The sequence below is a fragment of the Doryrhamphus excisus genome, linkage group LG10 (assembly GCF_037039965.1).
Source record: "Doryrhamphus excisus strain RoL-2023G ecotype Guam linkage group LG10, RoL_Dexc_Guam_v1.1, whole genome shotgun sequence".
Classification (NCBI taxonomy): domain Eukaryota; kingdom Metazoa; phylum Chordata; class Actinopteri; order Syngnathiformes; family Syngnathidae; genus Doryrhamphus; species Doryrhamphus excisus.
The window spans coordinates 10,693,066-10,714,353 of NC_136366.1; the positions used below are offsets into that span (position 1 = coordinate 10,693,066).

General features: G+C 43.4%; 1 protein-coding gene across 4 annotated transcripts; it reads left to right on the forward strand.

Annotated features, from left to right (window-relative positions):
- The first annotated feature begins 442 nt into the window (after positions 1–442).
- On the forward strand, positions 443–3,141 carry mzt2b (mitotic spindle organizing protein 2B). Of its 4 annotated transcripts, none has more exons than XM_078794381.1 (5): positions 443–544; positions 953–1,124; positions 1,188–1,348; positions 1,720–1,854; positions 2,755–3,141. In XM_078794381.1, exons 2-5 carry the CDS (start codon positions 958–960, stop codon positions 2,919–2,921), a joined length of 630 nt encoding a protein of 209 aa, XP_078650507.1. In that variant the 5' UTR covers positions 443–544; positions 953–957; the 3' UTR covers positions 2,922–3,141. The 4 variants fall into 4 exon arrangements, with proteins under 4 accessions (XP_078650507.1, XP_057917913.2, XP_057917897.2 ...); XM_058061930.2 differs by having other exon boundaries at positions 2,758–3,141; XM_058061914.2 differs by lacking the exon at positions 1,720–1,854.
- Positions 3,142–21,288: the final 18,147 nt, after the last annotated feature.

The following is a 21,288-nucleotide window of genomic DNA, read 5'->3' on the forward strand; positions in this document are numbered from 1 at the left end:
AGGGCAGGTTTATCGTTTTTAAAGGGAAAAAATAGAATTCACATGAATAACTTTTGCAAGCTCTCATTGTTGTTTTTGCTTTTCGTCTCATGAAAATCAGAGCAATGCTCCCCATGGAGAGCTCACTTGCTCCCTGCTGGCCATTGGCGGGATTGCACTTAAAACATAGTATAGGTTTGTGTGACTATTGCAATAAAACAGCAACTATAAAGACTGTATTGTAGTAACTATAGTAAAGAAAGACAAAACATACAGATATTGGAAAAAAGAGAATATTACGATGATCGTGGAGGATATTACATTCAAAGTAGAAGAAGAAGTGTTCACATACATAGAAAGATCGAGCATTAGAGGGGCTGCTAACCATTTAATTCAAGATATTAATGTAAATGTATAAACCTTAAGCAAAATACACGAATAGCGCGGACTGCGTATCCCACAATGCAAATATCAGTCTCTTTATGATGACGTAATAGCTGCGCGCCTCATGCGGTTCCAGTTGGGGAAAACAATCTTCCAACCGAGACTGGCAAGCACTTTAAAGGTGTGTATTTTACCCCTCCACGTACACCACTGGTTATCTATTATTAACAATTGTAATGTACATGATTGAAGTGGTACTTTTTTTGAGCAGGACGACTAACTGTTAATTAGCTAGCGAGCAGTGGAGCGCTACCTAGCTATAGAGGGGAGACCTAACTAGCTAGCTAGCTAGCAGTGGAGCCCTACCTAGTTATAGAGGGGAGAACTAACTAGCTAGCTAGCAGTGGAGAGCTACCTTGCTGTAGAGGGGAGAACTAACTAACTAGCTAGCTAGCAGTGGAGAACTACCTAGCTATAGAGGGGAGAACTAACTAGCTAGCTAGCAGTGGAGCGCTACCTAGCTATAGAGGGGAGAACTAACTAACTAACTAGCTAGCTAGCTTATGGACTTGTCCTTATTTTCTCGCAGCAACAATGTCCCAGCCACCTGGCTCCTCCGCATCGGACAATCCCACACTGGTGGTGACCAGCAATGTGCACCAGTACTCCATGAAGAAAAAGAAAGTGTTGAACGCAGAGGATAGTGAGCTGTTTGAGCTGACTCAGGCCGCAGGAATCAGCGTCGACCAGGAGGTGTTCAAGTGAGTGTGATGAGAATATAACTTCGTTAACACACATTGACACTTAAATTGTCCGTCTCATAGGATTATAGTGGACTTGCTGAAGATGAACGTGGCCCCTCAAGCCGTCTTTGAGACTTTGAAGGCGATGTCAGCAGGCCAGAGGGTCCCCGAGAGCATCAGCGGAGACTCTGCAACAGTCCCCCACGGCACCGGGATCCCGTCTGCCACCACAGAGGCCAGAGGTTTGTGTTCCAACACTTAATACACAAAGCAAAATGTATGGAATCAAGTCAGAACATGAACACATCCAGTCAAAACGACAAATGGTGTACTGCCGTTTCAACCTCCTCATGAATTTTTTCATAATATTGCAGTGAGTGGGTGACTATTAGCTCACAACACATCTTCGTTTTCAATTGATTAGAAGCTTGACTCGAGCCATTTCCTTCTAATCTCCCACTTTACTCGTACGATTGTGTCCCGCTCTCACAAATTCCTTCTTCACGCCGCCCACTCACTTAAAAAAAAGGCTGAGGCACCCAGCATGGGTCGACGCTTACTAATCTTTCTCCTTCTGGAATCAACCTCCCTGCTGAAATTTTCCCTCCTCAAGACGAGTGTTCCGTGTCTGGGAAGAACGCTAAACTTTCTGCAGCTCCCGCCTCGGCGTCTGGCCCCAGGGCCGCCAGGGTCAGCACTAAGATTGTGGTCTATGGCCCCCAAGACGTTAACGCTCCTCACTCTCAAGGTCCCCCCTCTTTTCCAGAATGTGCACGCCGCCTTACAAACTCGCTTTTGTCTACTTAGAGGCTATGTCCACATGAGCATGGATATTTTTCCACACGAGTGGAGTTAAAAAAAAATCTATCCACATAAAAACACATTGTGAGCAATCAGAAGCCCGAAAAATCAACCACAGCTCACTTAGTTTTCTATTATAACACCTCTGTTCTTTATTATAGGGATATTTTAGGCTGCACGCACTTACACGAAGCCCAGGAACCATCAAGACTTTTTAATATTTCAATCATCCATCCACATATTGAAATGAAACACAATGAAATCAACAGCCGCATGACGACAACTTAATGTTCTGTTGTAAAATAAGGCGTAAAAACGTCACACATTTCTTTTGCCACGCAACAAAAAGCTCAGTTTTACCCATCCCCACACGCACTTAAGCGACAAAAGAGAGCACAAGCTGCATAGAAAAATATGGGATTTAAAATTTCATGTGGACATGGTCTTAATTCATTACTTTTGTATGGAGATTTGCATGAATTGATTGTGTGTGTGTATAGTGCATGTCGATGTTTACATTTCCGCATGTACTACTCCACTATCATGTTTTTACGATACTTTTATGTCGTGATGATACTGCATGTGTACTTCACTAGAAATAGGATATCAAAACCAAAATAAATCAGTACTAAGGTGGCTATAGGTTGAAAATGCAACAAAAGAATATTTTATGACCCCCCAACATGCTTCATACGCATTGAATCAAGTGTGGGAAAGCACTTTGACCATCAGACCATTTCCCGCCCCCGCCTCGTCCCGTCCCATCCCATCCCGTCGGCAACTTTGCTTGTCTCCCGGCGTCCGTCTCTTCCTTGTAACTCGGCCTATTTTCCTTGCGTGCTGTCAGCAGTGCGAAGCAAAGCATCTGCAGCACCCTCGTCGTCAGCCAGCCACGGCGAGAAGAGCCGCGAGGCCTCCGGCCAGCGAGTGCAGCGCCAGCCCAGCGCCAGTAGAGGGCAGAAGACCAAAAGCTCCGGCAGCAGTAGCTCCTCCTCGCAGATGAACTCAACGTAAGACCCCAACATTTATGTGTGCAAACTCCCCAGCTATAACTCAGCTAGGCTAATTAATGCTCTACCACCTATGTGGACTGGAAAAAGAACTTCCCACTTTGGCAGCTGTTACTTTAAGCTAATGTGCCCTTAAATTATTTAGTTTTGTTTTTTTGTAAATAGAAGTAAATTCCTCCGTGTACATTGTACAACCTTAATACAATAAATACACATTTTGTCTATATTTGTGCTAGGTTTTTTTCTGTGCCAACTGATCAAATTGGCAGAAATAGATGGTAATAAACCCAATATTATACCCAATATATACCCAATATTCCCGGATCCCTCGCCATTACGCGTCCAGACAGGCATCTTCAAGGAGTGAGTCAAGGGAGGCTTTATTTCAGTTGTTTCGTACACTGACTTCTTTTTACACTTGTATGTTAACTTAAAATGTTTCTGATTGGCTGAGGAAATTAATTCACTTTATTCAATCATTTTCTCACTAGATTTGCGGGGGTATGCTGGAGCCTATCCCAGCACAAAATCAGGATTCAATCTTAAAAAATAATCAATATTTACGTAGTTTGAGCATACAAAACATCTGCATGACTTTGTGAATACGGGTTGCAACATTGTCAGAGCCCCGAAGGCATGAAATAACACCCCAATAGTCACTTTTACACGCCATTATTTGTTTACATCACATTGTACAGGTTACGGGATCAATCCAGGGACATAACGGCCGACGCTACCATGGCAAGAAAACCACTTCCGCACGGAATGAAGGAGAAAAACCCTCATATAGCGAGGGAACAACATTTAAACTGTGATTTAGCAACGGAAAAACTACCTGACGTAATTGTTTAGAAAAAAATCATTAGCAAGCACAGTCATCTGTAGAGACAAGACAGCAAGGGATTTATTTCAGTGTTTCACCTTCAGCATGGTTCAGTTTCCACTTGTCAATGCAAGCGCAACGCTTTTGTCTGTTTGAACAGCTGACAAGAACCTTGAGCAAGGCGCAATTTTTTTTTGCCTTTAAAAGAAAAAACCTTTAAACCTTCTTAAAAAAAAAACCTTTGGCCCTCCTTGAGGTTTTTCATTGGCATTGATTTTTTTTCCTGTGCAGCAAAAAGTCATGAAAGGTTTTGGACTGATTTCGTCCTGTTGAAGGCTTTGTCGCGGAAGTGAACTTTTTTGGGTTGCCAAGTTGATGGCATCACAAAAGACTTTTTCACAATCTGAGCAAACCGAAGGTCAATCAGCATTCTTGAGCAGCTTGTGTTTGACCTCGGATTTCCAGCACAAAACATTGAGTGTTTGCATGTTGTGCCACACGGGGGCAGTAGAGTGTCAATCTAGCATGGACCAAATAATAAGCCTTGCAGGATTCATTCTCCATTGGTGTCATGAATGAAAGTGGAGCTGAGCTGCATCTTCTGTTTGTATATCGCCATGTGTAAATGTGGAGGTGGTTGAGGGGCTGTGGGGGGGGTCATTCTAAAGTGCAGACGCGTGCGTCCGCAGGCCGCTCAGCTTTTATGTGGCCGTCCATCCTGTTTATACGGCCCTGCCTGTGCACATTGATAGCAGTGTGCCTGTAATTGATGGCACCATATTGCTGTGGTGTAGCAGGTTTAATGGGCCTTGACGGAGCAAAGGGAAAGCAGCACAAGACCGAGGAGGGGACTTAACCCATTCAGCCCGGCCCTCGCGCCATCCCTCGTCGGCACATTGCCGCATGCAAACGCAAATGAGAATACAAATATGTTCCTGGTTGATGAGCGAGTTCTGAGGCACGGTAATGGCTGCTTGCTTCATGATCAAGGGAGCCCAGACACCCCTCTGACTCCACTTCCAAAAATAAACAGTCAGCCAGCTGCCACCTCTCTCCTCTGCTTAACTTGGAGGCGGCCTAAATGTGTTTGACAAAGGTAAACTACTGGGAATTTATTCCTCCACAACATCAGGAGGTGGCCTGGCTGTCGCTCCTCATGTCACCTCCAGGGGTCAGTGTGGCCCCAAGCTGGGCCCTGCCAAGCAAAACTTTGCCTGCATCCATCCACCCCAGGCATTTTGGATGTGTTTATTTTGTTATGAGGGAATTTCACTCTTCCATTAAATAGAGAGCGCTATCCCTCGCACACTCAGACGCTCTGTGCGTGCGTCTGCACACTATATGCACCATTAATCAATAGAGACTGTGAAACTGTGTGTGTGTGTGTGTGTGTGTGAAGCAAGAAAAGCGGCACATTGAAGAATGAGCCATTCAGAACTGTTGGCAAATCATTAATGTACGCTCTTCTTTGCGTCTAACACGCTAGCATGGCATGCTATTCCCAACTAGACAAAAAAAAAAAAGGTGAGGCAGGTGATGAGACTATTTTGGGAGTTGATGTTACACCTTTCCACCTTATTTCACTTTATTACCTGCACATTGAAATGGGATCCAATTTTGCTGTCTGTAAGAATGCATGCCTTTTTAGAACTTGGCAATAATACGTGATAATATGCTTATTTTTATAGTTGCCGTTTTTGTTTTGTTCACCTGCCAAATATTAGAAGCGGTTGTGAGGACAGTGCAGTGCAGTTTCACACAACTCCAAACTACAAAGATAAACATATTGTGAGACGGAAAGTAGAGGTGTTGCCAGACGAGACAATGCCTGAGATCCGGTCCACAAGGTCGAGATGAGAGTTTAACATTAATTTTCACAAAACAATGCGGGTGCCTTCTGAAATGTTTATTGTCGTTGACATGTATTTTGTCAAAGGAAATTCATGTCAGACGTTTGCAGCATTTCTTGAAATTTTGGCTTTTCAACTTTATTAAAGAGCAGCATTTCTTTTGCCATGACTTTCTGTGAACGCACAACATTTTGCGCTGTTTTGATTTGTACTCGCTTTGACACCAAATATCTGTGTTGGTGTTGATTGTCGGAACAAAGGCTACGTATCTCGTTGTTTTTATTTTCATTTTTAACCCAGATGGGAAAACGGGAACGTTGCTTATAATGACCTTGCTCATTATTGATATTCCCACGTGGTGGGCTGTGGTATTTGTATCATGCAACTTTTTTTTTTCTGAATGAGAAAACTCGTCACGATGTAATCCTGCAAGATCACATGATAGCTAGATGACAGTTTTAGTGGGGGGGCGGGTGTCCTCTTAAGAAGATGCAAGTGCGACCGTGAAAGTTTGAAGTGTGTAAATTACGATTATTGCACCTTATACACTGTCTGACGTGTTTCACAGGGAGGCAAAGTGTTTCAAGAGGACCCGTTATCCCTTTTCCGATTTTCTGTTGTTAGAATGTTGTATTCTCATGTTGAACAAAGCCAAAGTTTCTAATAATGAGGTGTGTGGATTATGGAAGTGAGCCCCGAAATAAGTTTAAGGCTCTGAACACTCGGGTTGGAGTTTCATCACAGTTATATGGCCGTGGCCGGGCACAAGCTGAACTAGCTGATGGGGACCAATCACAGCAGAGTGGGTCTGCCTGGAGTCGAGCCGTGGGTAGAATAAAATGTTTTGTAAATACAGTTAGAATAGGTGCAGATTCTGGAAGATCTAGAAGGCTTTCTGTGAGAGGTATGGCGTGGAGCTCCTCAATAGGTGTCCACAACTCGATACAAAGGGCTGAAAATTTGTTTAAAAACGGGGAAATTTTAAAGATGGAAGAGGGTTTTCAAGCTCTGGCTTCCCCTGGGCACTATCGCAAGCTAAAGTCTGGGCTGCGCTGTTTTTGTTTTTCTAGACCTCTGCTTCCACGCTGAATACCTCGCCTTTTTGTTACCGTTTTCGGCACACTGCACAGGCTCGTGGAGGTGCAACGCAACGCCGAATATACACTTCCTGCCCCTCACTTGAAATGTGTACCGTTTGTACTGAAATCGGTACGCAGTGGTACCAAACCCAAGGTTCTGTACCTAAAAAATTAGACTGAGTCCATCTACCATTGCACCTCTAGACATGGCCCCCGGAGAGACAGGATTACAAAGTGCGAAGGAATCCTGCTCTCCTGCTCCCGTCCTTTGCTTGCCTCCCTTCACCCTCCCACCCCCTCCACTCCTTCAACCATGCAGGGCCCGCCCGCCTGCAGATTGGCTATTTCCTGCACGCAGGCCAGCACAGCTCTTATCAGCGGCCGAGTGCTGATTGTTGCCTCTGTCTCTCAGGCTGACTGACAGTTGGCGCTGGGCTGCTGAAATGGCTGATTTGGTCAGTGTTTGTCTGTGCCGCCTTATCTCCACCGCTTATATTAACTGCCTTGACAGTGTGTGCAGGCAGCCTCGCTCCATCTTCTGGCCTCGCTCGAAGCCCCGCCCACCGTGCCTCTGTCTTTATCCGAGCTCTACTATACTGTAGATAGCTCAACATCATTCCGCCCCCCCCCGCCTCCTAGGCTCATCCGTCCTTTCACTTGTTCCGGCCTGTCACTGCTGTGTCAGCATCCTCAACCCCCTGAACGTAACTTTTATTTCCTTTTTACACACCTCAGAAATCTAAGTTTAAATTTTTCATATGAATAATATGTTACATACTGTCTGTAACAGGAGTTTTAGATAGCAGAAATTACCATTTTATTAACAATAAAACTGCCTTGCTCCCACCATATACAAAAAAATTATCGTTGACTAGAATGACAGCTAAACTCGCAAGGGTAAAAAAAAAGTGTCTCAATTTGGATGGTATAATTGGAAACTTCCGGGGAAGCATAGACCATTAAATGTGTGGAGCAGACAAATACAAACTCAAGTTATTGACATGCTAATGTCCCAACCTGGGGAACCTCACTCCAAACCTGCATCAAACAGGAACATATTAGCTGGACTTAATTAGTGGCACCCTCTGCTGGCGGTTGACAATTACTCACATTCATTTGACTCTTTTGTGTGGAAAAAAAACCCCAAACATGAAATATTGACGTGCTAACTTTTTGATCCTGCGAAACTTCACTCCAAACGTACATCAAATGGCAACTAATCAGTTGTTGCTGTCGGTTGCCAAATACTAACATTCGTTGGACCATTTTGGGCAAAGTACAGAAACATGATATTGACATGCTAACTTTGCAAACTTGGGGAACCTCGCTCCAAACCTGCACTAGACAGCAACATGCGCCCACTGCTGGCGGCTGCCAGGTACTCACATTCATTTGACTCTTTTATTGACCCCCCCCCCACCCCACCCCCTCACTCATAATATTGACATGCTAACATCATTCCAGTAGTTGGGACTCTCTGCTGGTGGTTGAAAAGCCATTTTATCATTTTGTGCCATAAAGAAACAGAAGTTATTGACATGCTAACCATACAACTGTAGAGAACCTCTCTCCATACCTGCACCAAACGGCAACTAATTAGTTGGGATTTAATTAGTTGTGCCCTCTGTCGGTGGTTGCTAAGTAGCCTAATTAATTATACTGTGTTGAGCCAAAAAACAAAAACAAGTTATTGACATAATAGCTTCGCCACCCCGGGGAACCTCACTCCAAACCTGCACCAAACTGTTCTGCCATGTTGTGCAAATTGCTGACACAGATGCATATTTTCCAAAATAACTTAATCCATCTTAAAGTTGACGGACAGTAACATGTTGTCAGATCGTGCGTACAATGTAGACGATCTGACACTTTGAATAGTTGGTAGTATTCAGCAACGCAGACGCTAGCTAGCCTAATACATACACACACACCAACAGACAGAAATGAGGCTTTTCTGTGAGTGGCTCTAATTGACAGAAACCATGGAGGGTAAACACGGCCTCTTAAGCGTTATTTATTTATTGGCTTTATTAGCGAGAGGCTGTTTATTCCGTCTGTTAGCGGCAGATGTGGGAACCGATGGGGTTCACACTCCCTGGCACCCCTGTTGAGTATGTGCATGCACGCACACACACATGCACACGGCTGACTAGTCAATTTCCAAACCATAGGAAATAATGTTAAGTGAATTAATGAGTTCCAGGGTCAGACCATCGCATGTCATGAAAACTTTCTTCACCGTACCGTTTTAAGTACATTTACTAACGCTGTAAATGTCCAGAAAAGTAAAAAAATTGTCACATCAAACTAAAATGGAACAAGGCAAAACCTCGTAGGAAGGTGTGGCACCTAATTGGTAGTGCGTGATTTAAAGCATTTCATGAAATAGATCATTTTATTTTATACAAGTTAGAATCTGCTTGGTCTTAAAGGAGAAGTGCACTTTTTTTTAACTTTCAGAATGTACGTTAAGGGGACCAACTATTCCGGCTATAAAACCTTCTGCAAAGACGCCCAAAAAGCTCCACCAACGTTCCATTTACATAATATGATTAATCTTTTTTTTTTTAGCTGTTTTTATATCTTTAGAATGTACTGAAAGAGTTGTGCATCCAAAATGAAGTGCACTTTCTGGTTTTATGGTTATTGTCGCACTTTTAACTTTGCAAGAGTGATGCGTGTACAGTATATCCAGTATGTTTTGTTTGTTTATTGTTGATAATGTATTGTTCCTCCGGTATTTCGGTCGCGGTAAAGCCGAGCACACAATCAGCACAGGACATAATTTGCCGCTAATTGTCGATGAAATAATAAATGAAACGGGTAAGAATAAAGAATTGTCATCATTTCCCTGTTTTGCACTTCAGACGCCTTCACTTGTTGTTGTGTATTTACGTTTGACGCGTCTCCAAATTCCTATTAATTAAAGCAAAGGCGTTTTTAGTTGCCGCCTTTTGTCTCGTTAATTTGCCCACATTCTTTTGTGTCTGTTTCAACTGTGACGCTTTTTCATTGCCTTGTTCTAATTGAGCGTGTTTTGCTCTTAAAATGAGTACACCTCCAGTTTAGCGTTCAGGCTCGTGTGTGCGTGTTGTTGTTATGCATGTGAGATGCAAATCAGAGACGCAGAGGAATAAACTGTAATTACAACACACATTTTTTCTGTCTTCTATTGTGTTCATTTGTAAGTGTGTTCATTACAGCAACGCCTGGAAGGTTTACTTTGGTGGCATAAAAAGTGATTCTACAGACACCCCCTCCCCACACCCATTATAGGAAATAATGTTTCGTCAATCAATCTGTTCCACGGTCAAATCTTTATTAAAATACAAGCAGTGTTTTAAATAACACGAATAACTGTCATATAAGTGTAAGAGAACATTTACAAACTCCAACTAAAACACCGTACCTCATATAATATCCTGTATATATGTTTATAATCGTCTAAATACTTTTATTAGAGCCATGTAGACATGAAATAACACCCCTACAGTCACCTTTACACTCCTCTTACAACAGGGGATCCCTAGCCCTCTGGCTCATTGTTAAAAAAAATAAAAATAAACACTCAATATTATGTAACAGCATATCTATTTGGTACATATGGGCCATTATTTTATTTATAAAATAATATACAGCTGCAAATCCAATAGTTTTTGCATGTGTATATTTGTTGCAAGCGGTGACGCGTCTCATGTTGTTTTACTTTCGCCTCATATTTGGTCCCAAGGGCTGATACTATGAGGCATGGTAGTGTGCACAACCTCAAGTTAATTTATGTTCGCATGCTACCTAATAATCTTCTCTGTGAATAACAAACTCAAGTCTTGTACATTCTGCTTTTAAATTAATGTTTTGGCTGTCTTAGTTTCTCTCTGCCGTCTTTTTTCCCCTCAAATTAAGACGCCAAAAACTTACCACTTCCACACGGAAAGGGAGGAAAGCTTTTTTCACTCTATTATGGAGGGACATTCGATGGCTGACTTGTTAAGGCAGTGTTAAGGTAATGTCTCAATGTTTTCATCACTGCCACCTAGTGATCAGAATACTACAATAACACTTGTATTTCAATATGTTTTGACAAATAATAGACCATAGTCTACCACGAAAAAACACGATATTGCGAGGGACGACTGTTGACATGAATAATTCCAGTTCACTTCCTCATCCTTTGTCTTCCATTGTGTTCACTCTGTCTGTTGATTACGGCAACACCTGCTAGCTTCAGTGTGGTTGGCGTTAAAAGTGACATCCTCAGCAAGCATGTGCACGGCTGCATGCAGGCGTGATACAGGACAGTGTACAGACACCCCCCCGGCACCCCCACCTCCGCCTCCCTTTTGAGGAATGGTCCAAATGTTGTGTTATGTCATGTCAGCGCCCTGACTCCTTTGCATGTGTAAAGACAGATTATCTACATTTTTTCTGCCACATGCTTCCAGTCTGCTGTGTTTATGCATGCATGAGTGCATGTGTGCATGCACGTGTGTGTGCGTGCACGTGTGTGTGTGTGTGCTTTGGCTGCTATCACACGTCTCGTCCATTGTGTCGTCTACTGGCATTATCGTTGAGGAGCTGGAAGCGGTCCAGCGACACCCCCCATCACCACCACCCTCATTGTAGTCGACGTGCGAGTGCACGCATTCACCTGTCTGTCACACGAGCGACACAATTAGCGAGTAACGTGATGAATATTTACATACATTGTCAAGGCCTTTCCCGCGTAATGGCAGGCTCTGTTTGCCTCAGAGGTCCAAGCGCGTCTGCGTCCAAAACTTCTGACAGTTTATTAATAGAGTTTGGCCCAGTGGTGGCGCCTCGGCAGACTTTGACGCGTGTAGCGACGGCGTGACTGTTTACACTAGGCCTGCAGGGGCTCTTTGAGGGAAAGCCGCCGTCTTATCTCGCCTCCGTTTGATGAAACAAAATCAATTTAACGCCGTTTACTCACCGTGCAGATCGGTGTTTTGTTTTCACGTCGATGTTCTCTTCTGAATTCATCGGCTCCTCTCAAGCTGTCACTATCATAAAACATGTTTTAAATCACATTTTAACTGCTGCGCATACAGAGAAGTTCATCTTGATTTAATAAAACTACAATAAAGTAAAAACTCCTTGGTCTAGACCGGTAAAGGAAAAGGGAACAGGAAGGTGTTTGCAGAGCATTACTGCCACCTAATGGCATTTTAGGAGTACTCTACTGTATACACGTATATAAAGCGCTGGGCATATTGTAAAAATGTAATAATTCATTCTGAAGCTATATTACATGCATTTGTTTGGCCAGACTGATAGTTGGATCACGATGGTGGAAAACATCTCAGGTGGGATCTCCATGTCATGCCAGTGACGTTGGAAGCCGTCAAGACCATCAAGGGAGACAAAAACCCATGTTTACTGCTCTCCTGCGAATTCCAAACCTTGAAGAAGACCAGGCCTTTTTAAGATGTTTCTTCTCTGGAAGATGGCGCCTGATGGTCACTGGACTGCACTCGGCACCAGTACCAACCTTAATTTGGGCCCAGGATGGTCCCGTGCCTTGACGGACAGTCAATGGGGTCCTCCGGCTCAGAGCCGCTGGCATTTTTTGGGGTCGACCACTTGACCTTTTTGTTTTTCAAAAGTTTAAAATGGTTGTCTTACTGTGGCCAATCCTGCCTCGGCCTTGCTTTATACAGCTCAACAATCCCACCGCGTTCAAAGAGAGAAAGCTTTTTTGCCTTTGCCATCTAGAGATCACGGTTTCTCATTTTTTCCCCCAATTCTTTTAATATATGAATAAATCAGATGCAGTCAGGCATTCTGTAACAGGTTGCACAACCACACCCCCATATATTTAAATCCAAAGCTGGCCTTATGTTGCTAATTATTAGTATCAACATTTCAGCTTGTTCTTTTTTTTACATTGTGCCTTTTTGCTCTATTTTTCACATTTTTGTTGCATATTTAGTGTTTAATTTTACGTCTCCAGCGTGCCACGGCCCAGTAATAAACATGTAACGAGCCACAAATGGCCCCCAGTTCTGGACACCTTTGGACACCCCTGTTCTACACTATTTTACCTTTGGAGTGCAATGCAAGCATGATTAACCCGCCCTCTTGTTGCCCCGCTATTGCAAGCCGTGCCCCACGTAATGCGCACGTACACTAGGGTGCATCAAAAAACACATTTATTGAATTTTGATATGGCTGGGTACTAAAAGTGTTCCAATATATGTAGAAACAATACATACAAAATATTTTTCCAATACATGATTATTTAGGGGTGCCGCCATACATCTGTTTTTGTGGATTAAAGTGGTGAACAGTTCAATGGTCGCCATGGAGATCTGCGGGGATCTATTACATATTACTAGCAAACTTGCGGTTTTGTCTTTGTAATTTGAATGATTTGTAGTCATATTTATAGGTATTTAGTGCTCATTGCCTCTACTGTAGCTAACATTAGCTAGCTACAGTTTGCTAATGACAGTTAGCTAATAGCTGAGCAAGCATCAACAAGAGTAATACAGAGTAGACAGTATTGCTGATGCCTCATATTTATTGAGAGTTGTACTGTAGTCCTACATAATCTGATATACATTTGTATGTAGTATTATGTATTATTTGAGGCACTGTGCAGCACAACCCACCAGCTCTCCTAAGATGCTGCCCTCAACAACTAGTTCCTTCAGTTCAGACTAGCAGTCGCAGCTTGGTCTTTGGTCTGGGCCCCCTTTGATAACCCTATAGAAAATGATGCTGTATACAAGTTCATTGTACTCAACATTTCCAGGTCAACTTTTTGGCAATTAGACTAGAAATTGCACATTTTCTGAAATTTTACAAAAGTTTATGTGTGAGGTGGCACCCCTAAATCTCAATGGATTTCCTCAAAACATTGCAAAAGACATGTTTATGTTCATTAGAAAAAAAATGGAATGCCAGCCAAATTGATATTATGAATTTATCTAACATACACGTACAAGTCATGTGCGCTGTCAGCTGATGAGAGTGATTTGGCAAAGTTGAACTGCTTTTATGTAATATCTAATAATGCGATTTTTAAACCACTATTGGTTGCACATGCTAACCGGTGGTGGCGTCCTTATATTTTTTGGTTTAAACAAAAAAAAAGTGTACTATTTTGAGCCAAAGATTTGCAGCACTTTTAACAAAGTTTGCAGTGATATAGAACTGCACAGTACATAAATCCTCAGTAGAGCAGTGACACACTGTCAGATATTTGCATTATTTTCTGCTGTGTGACTGGTACGGATCTTTAGTAGTGAGTGAAAGTCAAATGAAATGTTTTTTTTTTAACTTTTTGTGTGTTCTTCCATCAGTTTTTTTCCTCTTCATCCTTTCTTCTTTCCTCATCTTCTTGCAGTCTGCCAGCACCCTCATATTCCGCCTCTATCTCTAGACGCCAAAACACCACCTCCCCTTCCATCCTCCATCCTCCCTCCATGCTACACTAGCCCCCTCCCGCCTCCACCCTCCCTTTCCTTTTCCCCCCCGGCAGGCTGGTGATTGACACTTACAAATTACCCGGCGGCAGTGGCATTGTGTGTGACCCCTCTCTCTCATCTCCAGCCTGCCGCCGTTTTGTCATCTAATTACTGTGAATCCCCGGCCTGCTCCCCGCTGCTGCATTTTTAATATGCACCCCCACCCCACCCACTCCATCTTGCCCCCCTTTTCCACACCACACACACACACATCTCCCATTCACCTGCTTCACCTGCATCTCCGGCCAACACTTGGAGTGCCAGCTCATCGTCTCCATTTCCTCCCGTGCACCCTCCCGAGTGTTTTCTCTCCACCGCCTCCATTATCACACCATCACCTCTCCTGTCCCTGCCCCCCCCCCCCCCCTCCTGTCCCTCGATGGAGTGTCACTCCATCCCACACGTGGGCCAATGCGTGTCAATCTCCTTGTTTGTTTTTTCGTCTCTCGCCGTCGTCGTCCGAGTGTTTGGTAAACACGCCGTTCAGTTCAGGTGATCAATGTGCGCTAATGAGTGCTAGCGAACAGTAACAGCCCCCCGCCACCCTGTCCCCTTCCCTTTCCCTCCCAATCATGCTTATATTTGTCAACATAGTTCACTTTTACTCTTTGTTATGACACTTTCTCTCCACTCTGAATGCAGCCATTGTTGGGAGCGGAACAAAAAGCACAATCATACGATGCTAAATTCCTTCATATGAAGACACCAACAACAAAAAAAGGGCGCTTTGGCATCTCAATGTGACAAATTAACTTGCAGAACAACAGCTGAGGTGAGGCTTAACTGGGCTGCCAAAATGTCAAGTGGCATAGATCAGAGCTGGGGGAAAAAAGAAGAAAAAGATTTGATGTCCTGCCGTAAACATGGACATTATGCTATGAGACATCAGAGGGAAGACGGCGGCGTGTAACCGCAACCCGCACACTTAAAATGTAGACAACACACGTGTGACAGGTATGCAGTCGCACACACACGATAACACAAGACTCGGTCTCTTTTGTTCTCTATGCAGAGACGTTAAGTCAAATGTCGAATCTTGCATGCATGTTGGGGTCGAAATAAACAGAAAGACAAATAAAAAGAATAAATGAATATTCTTATCACTTACTGTAATGTAACTTAGAAGTACAATTTGATGCATGTACTGTAAGTATGCATGAAAATGCATCTCCAATCAGAAAGTGAATTCAACTTAAATTACTTGAATGCAACTCTTAATAATACGATTGAAGTGTATATCAAATGTTGTGCTACTATTAAAGAGGCTCATGTGTGGCCGTATTTTAGCACACATGTCTGCCGGCGCTCCCCCACCAATCCCCGTCTTCCAGCTAGAAGTCAGCCGAGCATAGCGTGCCGTTGCGGAAGCGGCGGAGAAACAATGGAAATACAAAATGTTTCCGTTCCAGGGTCAAACTGTCATATGTTGTGGGACGGTAAACAATCACAGGATTGTGTGCAACCTTTCAGTCTTATCCTCCGCAAGATTAAATCCAAAAAGACAGTCGAAAAATTGCCTTGAAAAATATGAAATGAGGAAAACTCAAATAATTTGCTTGCTGAACCAAGCTTTCGTGATGAACGCTGAAGCCTAACGTGACATCCTGCTTGTCAGCGGGTGAGTTTTGTGTTTTTTCAGAGGCTGTTTTTTTTTTTTTTTTTTGCCCCGCAAAAGTTTTACTTCAATTTTGCATTGCCGTTTCGAAAGAAGCGAGCGTGCGATGGCAGATGTGCAGGCCTCACCGGGCCCGGGCAAAGGCCGACCTGCCCCCCTTTTGGATGTAGCTCCGGGGTGCGGTAGGATTTAGCATGGCCTCATTAGCTTGTCATGAGCTTGGAGAAATATGGGCCTCCTGAGAGAGACTCTCAGGGACGTGGACTGATGAAAAGAGAAAGAGGAAAGGCGAGCTGACAGCAGATGCATGGACAAGGCAGAGAAATGGGCGTGAGGGGAAAGAGAGAGGTAAGAGGAGGGGAGGTGGAGGGATGTTGGCAGGGGCTGGATGGAAGAATCGAGCGGACCCGAGGAGGGAGGGATGCAGCAGCAGCAGCAGGAGGAGGAGGGGGGGGGTGGCGAAACTAATGGTCCTGCCTGGAGAAATAGGAGTCGATCAATCATCTTTAAACAAAAGCAGCAGCCCCGGGAGAATATTTAAGAAGTGCTTATTTAATTAATAGTCCCTTTGCTCATATTTATGGGCCATCCTTCCTTCAAATATTAACCTTCCTGGTCCTTGGAGGCCTCGGACGACTGAGCCCAGCACGAAGGCCAGGACTGGGCCAGTGGAGGAAATCACCCTCTGCTTTTCCGGGATCACACTTTGTATTTAGTTGGGGTGCACAATAATTATCAGACCGATAAGAGGAAGTTATGACGTCATACCGATAAAACTAATAATAATAAAAATAGATTAGATGATCGATCAGTTAGAAAAAAAACACTCCAATGAGGCAGGATTACCTGTACTGTGCACATGAGCAAATCATTCCCCTGAACTCACTTGTAAGTAAATATTCACTTTCCGAGGAAGACGTTTCACGTGCTGGTTGTATTAGGCGGCATTATCAGCCGCCTGAAACGCCAGTGCCACAGCGTTGTACAAAGTACAAAAGTTTTGCCACAGACCTCCGTGGCATCACACCAACTGCTTGGAGCACGTGTCCGAATATAGTGCACCTTTCTGGGTCACGTCATGTGGCTCTTCCTGCTCTATACTCTGGTTCTCCTGATAGTATGTGGTAGTAGTATTGTCATGGTATTTGATGAGGACAAATCAACAGGTACACTTGGTGAAGTCAAGTCGAGAAGTGTTTGTTTACGCTGCTTTAGCTGAGAGGTGCCATGAACTATATGTAAATATCATTTTTACTAATTTAACGTTGGCTTTCAAAAATGGGACTATGTACAAGACAATTGCAGACAATACATAACATTCATTCATTCATTTTCTACCGCTTTTTCTTCACGAGGGTCGCGGGGGGTGCTGGAGCCTATCCCAGCTGTCTTCGGGCGAGAGGCGGGGTACACCCTGGACTGGTTGCCAGCCAATCACAGGACACATATAGACAAACAACCATTCACACTCACATTCATATCTATGGACAATTTGGAGTCGCCAATTAACCTAGCATGTTTTTGGAATGTGGGAGGAAACCGGAGTACCCGGAGAAAACCCACGCATGCACGGGGAGAACATGCAAACTCCACACAGAGATGCCCGAGGGTGGAATTGAACCCTGGTCTCCTAGCTGTGAGGTCTGCGCGCTAACCACTAGACCGCTGTGCCGCCATGAACTATATGTAAATATAATTTTTACTAATTTAACGTTGGCTTTCAAAAATGGGACAATGTACAAGACAATTGCAGACAATACATAACATATTTAAGCAAATTTATAGTAGTCAGCAACCCTTTATAAACATTCTACTTCAAAAAATAAACTAAACCAAAGCAGCAAAAGTTTGGGCCGTGACTTTACAATCACGCATTTGGAGTTATCCCACTTCCTACCGGTGCCGGTGTGTCACATTCCCTTCGGACAAAATTCACAGGTTTGCGCGTTCGCCGATCTTTTTCTGGTAGGCGCCGACACTTGACATGAGATCACAGGTAATGTTCACTTCAGACCCTCAGACGTTCTCTACTCCGCATAACTGCCAGATGCACCTGTGCTCATTTTGTAGAAATGTCTCGCTGTCTTCAAGCACCCGTAGAGTGCTTGATGATTAGCGTGGTTGAGTTCCTCGAGTCGCTGTCTCTCGCACACACACTCACACACTCACACACCCTTGCGTTTGTCATTTTATTGCTTGGCACTTTAAACGTGACAAACAGGATTCCAACTTGCTAGTTTGTCAGTTTGATGAGCTGGGTATAGCTTGGCTCTCCCGATACATTTACATGACAATGGTCGAGGAAAAGCCACCCCTGGACCTGCAAAAACTACTTGAAGTCACTACTTTAAGTCGTTTCTGTATCGGGCCGGGAGCTGGCGATGTTGTTTTGAAAATAAAGAAAAACGCAACTTTGACTTGACCAGTAATCCCTCATTTATCACGGTTGATTGGCTCCAGATCTGGCCATGATAAGTGAATTCCCGCAAAGTACTTTTCAATATTAATAAACTGAATATTTTTGTAGTTATTGCAAAGAAAACCTGTTCACTAAACTGAGTTTTTAACATGATTAGAGATCTGTAGACATGACATAACACCCCTATAATGACCTTTATACATGTATTATGCAATTTAGTAAATATAAGCAAACAAAAGAAATCAATAAGATATCAGACTTGCATGTTAGCAGTTCCTTGTTTTCTTCTGGACGCCGTACTTCCTGGAGTGGCTATCAATGTATTGTATTGGCGGCTTTAAATGGCTTTAAACTCGTATTACCGACATCATAAAAGCAAATAAATATCTTGCTTGTGTTCCCTGGGGGACCTTAGTGCCAGGCGGACAGGAAGTGACATATATTGAGTTTTAGCTTGTCGTGGGTGATGGTAGCCCATATTATTATGATGATGATTATGATTGGTATTATGATTATTATGTTGTTATTCTTGCGTGAAATAATTAACTGCCTGTTCTTTCCGCACCGAGTTGGGCGCCCACCTGGAGTGCTCTTCTCTGCAGTGATCATTTCACTGATGACTGCTACGAAGGCACACCTGTACAAGAAGCAGTTGGCTTGAAAGTACAGTATGAACGCATTCTGAAAAAAGACAAGAATATTGCCGCAAAATAGAGTAAGTCATGCCTTCCAAACGCTATTCCATGCTAGCGACAAGGCTGGCAAGCATTAAGGCATTATGCGGCTTATATAAACATATTTCTGTATGTTTATGGGGGGGCTGTGGTGGTGGCAGCGGCCATTGTGACGAATATCACATATATCAGGCTACAAAGACCTTACGCTCATTAAGAAGACGATTTGAAAAAAAATTTTGAAAAATAAGCAACTCCAGAGTAGGTTACCATATTCATATTGTTGTAAAAATGCTTTCCCACAAATAAAGGCCCAAGTCCTCGGTGGCTATATGAGTTCATACGGTAAAACGTGTCAAGACGACGGTGTTAGTATTCTACCTGTACAGTGGCTCTTCAGGTATTCCGTGCTAATACTTTGCATGGTGTGTGTTGCCCTGCCCCAGTGTTTTGCTTTTTTGCTCTGCATTATGCATGTGTGAAAGGGAAAATTGCAGAGGACAAAGTGCAGAAGGGAGACAATGACGGCGGAGAGAAAGAGAGAGAGAGAGCAATATAAGTATTTGTGTATTTTTGAGAAAGCAGGCGACAAACAGACCCTGTGGAGTGAAAGAGAGGGAGCGAGCGAGAGGTACTGGGAGAGGTTGTTGCTGGAAAGCGTGAAGACAATAATGCAATGTGACACTTCAGAAATGAGATGCCGGTTGCCTTGGCAACAGGCCCTGGGCTAGGGGCTAGCGGGGAAGGGGGTGAGGGCGAGGGAGGGCGGGCGAGAGAGGCTGCAGAGAGGGCCGAGATAGCGAGTAAATTATGTTTGATTAGAAAGCGCTATCGTTCGGCGGGAGCGCAGAGAAGCCTTCGCCCGTGGTGACGCGTCGGGCAATCTGAGCGAGGAAAGTGGAGTGTGCCGACAGGGGCGGTAGAGGAAGTACACCCCCCCACATACACACACACACACACACCAGGATGGATGCTCCCGGGGGCCTTTTTCGAGTATTTTTCCCCGTCGATGTTTGCCTTGAGGAACGCTGCAGAAAACAAACAGCGCTTTTTAATTGTGTCGTGAACAAACACCTTTCATTTCTTACTGTCCAATTTAGATCCGCCAATATTTGCTCCCATCTCATTGGCTTCTCGGGTCCTCAAGCTGGGGCTTGGAGACAAGGAGGACCCTGGAAAATACATTTCACAATCTCAAACATCTCAGACACTTAATTTGATTTTTTTTTTCTACATCACATCTACGGGATCCCTGCAAAGACATAACAGACAGCTGTCGCTAGCATAGCAAGCTAGCGAGCTAACAAGTTTGCCTCTCCAATTAACTTTATATAAACTTAAGTGTTTCCAGTGGAGTCGAGAAGGACAAGGAAGCCAAAGACGTACCACTTCCACACAGAATGAAAAAATAACCTTTTTTTTTAATATCACTCCCTCACTATATTACAGTTTTTCAAATAATAATACATTTTATTTGTATAGCGCTTTTCAAAATACTCAAAGACACTTACAGAAAACGGACTTGAATAAAAACAAGTAAACAGAGTAAAAGATACGGTAAAATACAACATTCATTCATTTATACACAGTTAATTTGTTAATACTTAATTATTGCTGATAGAATTATTTATGAAATCATATTGAAAAACAAGTTATATGTAGTAGTGTCGTCGCTAGGCATCAGTGATGTTATGAGACTGCATTACCATTTAAACTGCATGGAGATTGCCGTGCCATGATCAAGTTAAAAAAAAATTCTCCTCTTGTTCCGTGTGGAAGTGGTAAGTCTTCTTTGTACACCTTCCTCACTCCAATTTCGAATGAGTACATCGGAGAGGCTAACTAGTTGACTCGCTAGCTTGCTATGCTAGCGTCTGTTCTATCCCTGCAGTGATACAGTAAACAAAGAATAATAGGAGTGGAAATGTGATGTTATTTTATGTCTACAGAGCTGTAATAATGCTAAACACTGAATGCATGTAACACAGTGGAACCAATTAACCGCGATATTGAGGGATTAATCTAGTGAGAATGGGGGGGAATAACTATTGAATTGAATTTAGCCAGGATGTATGGGAAGTCTGCATCAACAATAAGTTCCATCCATTTGTCATTTATACTTATTTTGGGTTGTTGCATGTAAAACTCCCAATTATTCTCTCTTCATATTTTGGGGGCTCTTTTGGGGGATTGGAAAAGTCACCACGGTTTTTGTCAGATCTTGTACCAATTCATAACCAAAACTGTGAAGCACCACTGTATACTTTTTATGCAGACGTCACTTCCCAAGTGAGCTGCACAGTGGTTGAGTGGTTACCATGCAAGTCAATCATGAATCATGAATTTGTCCTCAGGGACTCTGTGTACTTATGTCACTAGGGAGAAACCTTGCAATGCCTGTGTGCAATGCGTCCTTCTCAT

What these genes read in the sequence shown, in the direction of transcription:
- mzt2b (XM_078794381.1), top strand. Translation starts at nt 958, where the DNA reads ATGTCCCAGCCACCTGGCTCCTCCGCATCGGACAATCCCACACTGGTG. An exon ending in TGCCACCACAGAGGCCAGAG is followed by an intron (nt 1,349 to 1,719) that starts GTTTGTGTTCCA and finishes TCCCTCCTCAAG; the next exon opens with ACGAGTGTTCCGTGTCTGGG. An exon ending in TAACGCTCCTCACTCTCAAG is followed by an intron (nt 1,855 to 2,754) that starts GTCCCCCCTCTT and finishes GCGTGCTGTCAG; the next exon opens with CAGTGCGAAGCAAAGCATCT.